At 36.6% G+C, this 6828-nt stretch overlaps 1 protein-coding gene across 1 annotated transcript; it reads right to left on the minus strand.

Moving 5' to 3' along the window:
- Positions 1-600: 600 nt before the first annotated feature.
- Positions 601-6626, minus strand: LOC106870196 (uncharacterized). The gene is made up of 2 exons (XM_014916201.2): positions 6394-6626; positions 601-1053 (listed from the first exon to the last, which is right to left on the minus strand). Exons 1-2 carry the CDS (start codon positions 6470-6472, stop codon positions 620-622), a joined length of 513 nt encoding a protein of 170 aa, XP_014771687.1. The 5' UTR covers positions 6473-6626; the 3' UTR covers positions 601-619.
- Between the last annotated feature and the right edge of the window lie 202 nt (positions 6627-6828).

Here is a 6828-nt window from a genome sequence, read left to right on the forward strand (position 1 = left end):
TGTGGATTTAGCGATCAAGCATAAAATAACCAACGAAAATTTATGTTGCATGGAGCTGAATCCAACTGTGATTATATGCGTTGAGTGCCACTTTTTCGTGTGTCCTCTCACTCGTGTATATATATATATATATATATATATCTGTAAAAATATGTGACACTTATTCGGTAGCCATGATAGAACTCCGAGTTTCGGATGCCGGAGTGGGAACCCATGCCAACATCTCTTCAGTTATCCGGCTAACTGAAGAGATGCCGGTGTGGGTTCCCACCCCGGCATCCGAAACTCGGAGTTTTATCATGGCTACCGAATAAGTGTCACATATTTTTACAGATAAATTCCTCTATTTACATAATATCGAGGTCTCTTTCTTTCTTTTGTTGTCCTTTCTATCAATGTATGTATGTATGTATGTATGTATGTGTGTAATTAAACTGAAAGTTTGGGGAGGGAAAGTGGTGAGAGCAGTAGGGAAATACCTCCATACAGTACAACTCAAATATTTGAATTGATAGGTGTTTTCTAAGGATGTGAGCCTTACTTGTCAGCACATTATCATTTGCTTTTCAAATCCCCCAAAAACAAAATCTAACCCTCGGATGTCTTAGGGAACATTTATTTACAAAAGCGTATATTTTTCATCAAATTTTTTCAGAGATGCTTTTTCTTCCTTCTGCTTGTATCTATTAGAAATTTCCAGAAGAACTCCTACAACCAAAATGAATATCGAACCGAGAAATAGCAATACGCCAAATATTGGTTTCTCCAGTTTGGACGACTTCTCTTTTGCAATATTGCCGTTTCGGTTGATTTTCACATTTGTTGTTGTTGTTGTTGTTGCTGTTGTTGATATTTGTGGTTCTGTAGCTTCTATTGCCCTTCCTTCATCTCTATTACTGCGAAGGCTTGTGCTTGCATTGTTTCCGCCAATATTGGCACCACCAACAAAATCTTCCCTGTCATCGACGCCATTTTCTCTGTCAATGCTCTCTGTCAAATATTGTCGGTGAGTTGATGTGATCGCTGACACGCTTCTCACAGTTGATATCGATCCTGTAAGAATTAAATGAGATTTTATAAGGTTAATCAAACTGTGACACCTAAACAACGAACACTTGGCACTTTTGAATATATTTTATAGACGGGACAAAAAGTGAAAAATTAAGAAAGCGAAGGAGAGACAGAAGTCAAAGAAAATCAAAGTTCTGAGAATTGAATTTATTTTCAACTTATCTATTTAGTTCTAGGGTTTACGTCCTTGGTTCCAGTTTTTTTTTACAAATGATTCCTCGGGTTTTACTTCAAATCTCCAAGGTTTAATCTCAAACTTAAACTCCCAGGTTATATTTGTCTTTGGGGTTCGCAGGTAAGTTCAGGGTATTGACTGTTAAGCTTATCTTTAACGAGAAATTGCTGTTCCTGGCTCAACAGTAAAAGTCAACGATTAGCTTGAACATTTACTCGGTTTCATGTGTAGCTTTCTTAACACCCCTGGAATTACATAGGGTCCGTAAGTGTGTCGTTGTCAAAGCTGGATGACCATATTTAACTCGTTAAGAGTCAACATTTTCCTTTAACCATAGTTGATTTCAAGCGTGGAATCTCTTGTTACTTCCCTTCTTGTCACAACCAGTTTACACTCCGAATTCTGTTGGTTGAAAATGTGTTTTAAGATTTGAAGATAATATATTTCTTTGATTGGAGGAATGACGGGAAAGCTTCTTCTCTCCCTTCCGGGATGAAACCAGGTAGATTCAAAATCTTGAAGTTTTCCCTTTCACATAGTAAACGGTGAATATTGTGGTCATTGTATGTATTTTGCCTTTGAAACAATACATCTTAATGAATTATTACTGACCATGGAATGTCCAGACACCTAATTGATTGAACGTTAGTGAAACTTTAAAACAAAACACAGAAGGTATCCGCCGAATAAATATTGTACTGTACAATAAAAATATTTCTCTTGCTCGTTATAAACACTGTAAAGCTTTCCCCAATTAACTGAGCACTATAAATGAACTTAGAACCTGTAATTTACGTGCTAAAAAATAAATCATGATACCAGTATAACCTATCATTTAAGCGCTTATTTTAACAGACTTGGAAATTCAAAATTAAGTTAAACTCGTAAAAATGGTAAGATTTGATACTTATGTCGATACATTCTAAAACACATTTAGTAAACATTTACCACTTTACATAAATTCATCTACGTAATATATGGGTGTAAACTGAGGGAACTAAAAGACTACATGAACTAGATAAGCATACTTACTGCAGATTGCTAATATATAATAGCACAAAATCATACAAGAAAACAATAGCAGAAACATGCAATATTTCAAAAACCTGAACAAGGCGGTTAAATATAGAATGCAGACGTTACTTAACATTAAAAGGCCATTTGGCCAATTTCACACCAAATCAAACTTCGTTATTATAACTTGTCTCTGGAACATAAATTTGTAAAATGGTTATCATTCTATATGAGACATGGAAAGACAAGCTATTTAATCTGAGCAACAGTTGTCGGATTTTTTGCTTCTTTCTCTACTCTCATAAACTGTCTTTGTCATTTAATATTATCAGTTCCGCATAAACGAATGATAACGTTCATTTCCACTTCAAATATTACGGTACATTTCTGCAGCAATGTGTTTTAGTGATATTTAGGGCGTGTTTTAAAAATCGTCATTTCTTTGACAAGCTCTAGTTGATATTCGGTATATATATATATATATATATATATATATATATATATATATATATATATATATCATGGATTCTACTGTCGTTAGACGACCTGTGCGGGTTCTGCAATTTCTTGCTGAACAACCACACAGATGATTTGTTTATAGTAATCAAATGTTTGTGTACACATAAGCTCACTCCCTCCATCAAATCGACATTACCTGTACAGGTGCTCGACATGTCACACGTAAGATGATGAAATGATCGTGGAGCAACGTGAAATGAAGTGTTTTGCTCAAAACGCAGTGCCGGGCCTGAGAATCGAAATCACGAACTCACAATCACGAGTGCAACACCCTAACCACTAAGCTATGCACCTTCAGTATATATATTTACGCGTGTATGTATGTGTGTCTATGTATACGTACATGCATGTATGCAAAGATACACAGACACACACACACATACATACATACATACATACATACATACATACATACATACATACATACATATAGATATAAGGCGAGCTGGCAGAATCGTTATCACTCAGAGAAAAATGCTTAGCGGCATTCCGTTCGTCTTTACGTTTTGAGTTCAAATTCCACAGGAGTCAGCTTAGCCGTTCATCCTTTCGGAGTCGATTAAGTAAGTACCAATTGAGTATTGGGGTCGAAGTAATCGACTTACTCCGCCCCCGTAATAGCTGGCCTTATGCTAAAATTTGAAGACACGAAGACACACACACACATATTTGGGCACTTGCCAAAAGATTTCACAATACAAACGATATCAAAACAAAATGAAGTGAACGAATTATAGTTAAAGGTATGACACAAAGGTTTGGGTTACCCTTTGGAAGCACTGCTGCAAATTTAGATGGATGAAATAGACGAAGTGCGCGTTTTTCAAAGAAACAACAAAGGAAAAAAAGAAGCTGATGGTTTGAGAGATTGAAAGCATTTAACATGCCTGTCTTAATAATAATCTATGGACATAGACGATAAATTATATCAGAAATGTTGAACAACCCAGGCGATATTGTTTAAGTTGGAAAAAATGGACAGAACGAAGCAGTCAAACTAACGGACAAATTGCAAGAGAAGGAAAAAATCTACCGCGATTTCAAGTATTATAATAGTCACAAACTTTTACAAGCCCACCCGTGAATTGGAGGGAAAGCAGAAGACACAGAACACAGTCAAAGGTAAAGACGATAACATAGATACACGTCTGAGATATTTCAATATTGGAAATATTAAATCGAATATCGTAACACTAAACCCTCACAAATCTCGGAAGAATTTTATCATAAGTCCCGAAGAGTTCATCTGATGCGGATACTCATGCAGAAATAACAAAAATCGAAATAGAAAAATCAGTAAGAAGAACTGAAAACCGTGAAACATTCGGTGTAGATAGCATCAGTGCTGAATAAAAACTGGGGAAGTGTACATGCTTAATGTTTACGTAATATTCAACATATGGAAAACTGAAAACCGTTAAACGACAGAACCTGTGTATATACTCTCTTTACTCTTTTACTCTTTTAATTGTTTCAGTCTTTTGACTGTGGCCATGCTGGAGCACCGCCTTTAGTCAAGCAAATCGACCCCAGGACTTATTCTTTGGATACCTAGTACTTATTCTATTGGTCTCTTTTGCCGAACCGCTAAGTTACGGGGACATAAACACACTAGCATCGGTTGTCAAGCGATGTTGGGGGGACAAGCACAGACATACAAACATATACACATGCATATATATATACATACATATATACGACGGGCTTCTTTCAGTTTCTGTCTACCAAATCCACTCACAAGGCTCTGGTCGGCCCGAGGCTATAGTAGAAGACACTTGCCCAAGGTGCCACGCAGTGGGAATTAACCCAGAGCAAAAACATGGAAAATTACAGAGTAATTTCTCTTTTATCGATACCGTGTAAGTTTTTGCTATAGTTCTCTTCAGCGGAAAGGTAAGTAAAACCGAAGGAACGAAGGGTAAGTATTGATTTTAGGTCAGATGGAGGCACAATTGATACTAAGTTTAAAGTGAAACAGATTACTTTAAAACCAAAAGTACGTCATTTTTCCCTCACACTTCAACCTCATTGATCTTAAAACTGTCTTCGACACGATCTGGCAGAGAGAACTGGGGTAAATGATGACTGTGGTAGAAGCACACCGCAAGATAGTGTGTATTGAAAAATCGCTGAACAACAGTGCTGAGTTTATTGTGGTTAAGGGCGATCAGTTGACAGTTTGCTTAAAGTTCGCATGGATCTAAGATAAAGCTGTCTGCAATCCTTTAACATGTTCATCGGCTTTATAGAATTTACCATGAAAAAACTGAAAATTTAGATCTTTTATCTATGGACTCCTTTGATTATTATCTTATTCTGGTGGATCATCATAACCATTCAATGTTTAAAAACCAGTTTTATAGATATTTCTTCCAAAATTCCTATTTTGTTTTTCACACATTAATTTGTGTATACTGAACTATGTAAAATATTAGAGAAAGAAACCTAGCTGTTTCTTGCGATAAATATATCTAAAGAAAAACATTTTCGTGGACCCTTGATACACTACTGTGGGTTGCCACTTTTCTATTTTGTTTGCGTGGACCCCCGAAGATCTCTTATTGACCTTCTGGGGTCATATGGACTCGGGTTGAGAACCACTGATTTAGATGAAACACTAGCACTCACTGACATTTTCTCCCAAGGTATTAGGTATGCTGACGAAAAAAATATCAATGTCTATGAACTTTGGCATACTGAAAATTTTCACTGAACATTTAGATGAAGCATGCATTAAACTGGACGTTTCAAAAATAGCATGGAAATGTCTGAAAATGTGAAATTATGGGTTAATCTGGGAAGACTAAATAGGCTTGATCTGGAATAAATGGGGTAGTTAGTCAGTGACCCAAAGTTAGAGACTATATAACGTCTTTATTTTTACAATCGTTACATTTGCATCTGGAACGTGAATCCTAAAATCTGGGGATGCAAGTAGGCACTGGCATAGCTAGAGTATATGCCGCCCGGGGCGGCCCTTTCGTTTGCCGCCCCAGGACCCCACCAAAAACACATACTGCCTACAGCAGACCCAAAAGTGCTGACCCTTTAAAAATGCTGCCCGGGGCGCACCGCCCCTACTGCCCCCGCCCAACTACGCTAGTACAGGTAGGCTAGATGATTTTCACATGTAGTATTTAAGGTCTATACTGGTGATATTACACGATTGACATAGAAATATTTCCGTGAAAAAAAAGCTTCATATTTCAGATACTTTTGCTAAGTTAATAAGAAGAAACCCGAATGGTTCGGCCGTGTTTTAAGATCATCCAATAACTCCATAATTCCAACATTTCATCAAGACTTTACAAATTTCAAACCACGTATTATGCTGACCAAAAGACGGGCTACAACTTCTCAGATCAATGAGGATATAAACATTATCACTTACAACAGCAGGTGGGAAAGATACAAAAGTGATAGTCTTGGACGCAAGGGAGAACGAAAATCTAGAGAAAACCAAGTGACTAAATGTTTGAGTGTGCGTAGAAAGAGAGAGAGGAAGAGAGAGAGAGCGAGACAAAGAGAAATAGGTACATATATAGATACATATAGACTAATACACAGTAAGATATATGTACGTATGTATATATGTATGCATGTATAAAACTCACCATTATAAGAAGCCGAACAAATTGTTTGACTAAACATGAGAACCAGGAAAAATAAAACCGAAATTTCTAGCTCGGTCATGCTTTGACACTTTGTTGAAAATCAAAATGTCGTACGTTCAAAGCGTCTTATAAAACGCTGTTACGTCTCTTGTTTGCAAACGGTTGATAGCAATGCGAACAAAGCAATATATGCATTTACATCAGAGGTTCTCAAACTTCTTGGACCACCGCCCCACTCATGGCCACATAATACCCCCTGCGCCTCACCCCTATTTTTATGTATAAATAAATATTTTATATTTTACTACTTTATATATACTATGAATCATTTAATATTTAATATAATATTATATACTTTGTATACAATACTATAATAATATTATAATAAATTCATAGCGTTCCCCAATCCACTGTCTTCCTCCCAGCACCTCCTTT

Source organism: Octopus bimaculoides, chromosome 4, assembly GCF_046866305.1.
Source record: "Octopus bimaculoides isolate indiv1 chromosome 4, ASM4686630v1, whole genome shotgun sequence".
Classification (NCBI taxonomy): Eukaryota; Metazoa; Mollusca; class Cephalopoda; order Octopoda; family Octopodidae; genus Octopus; species Octopus bimaculoides.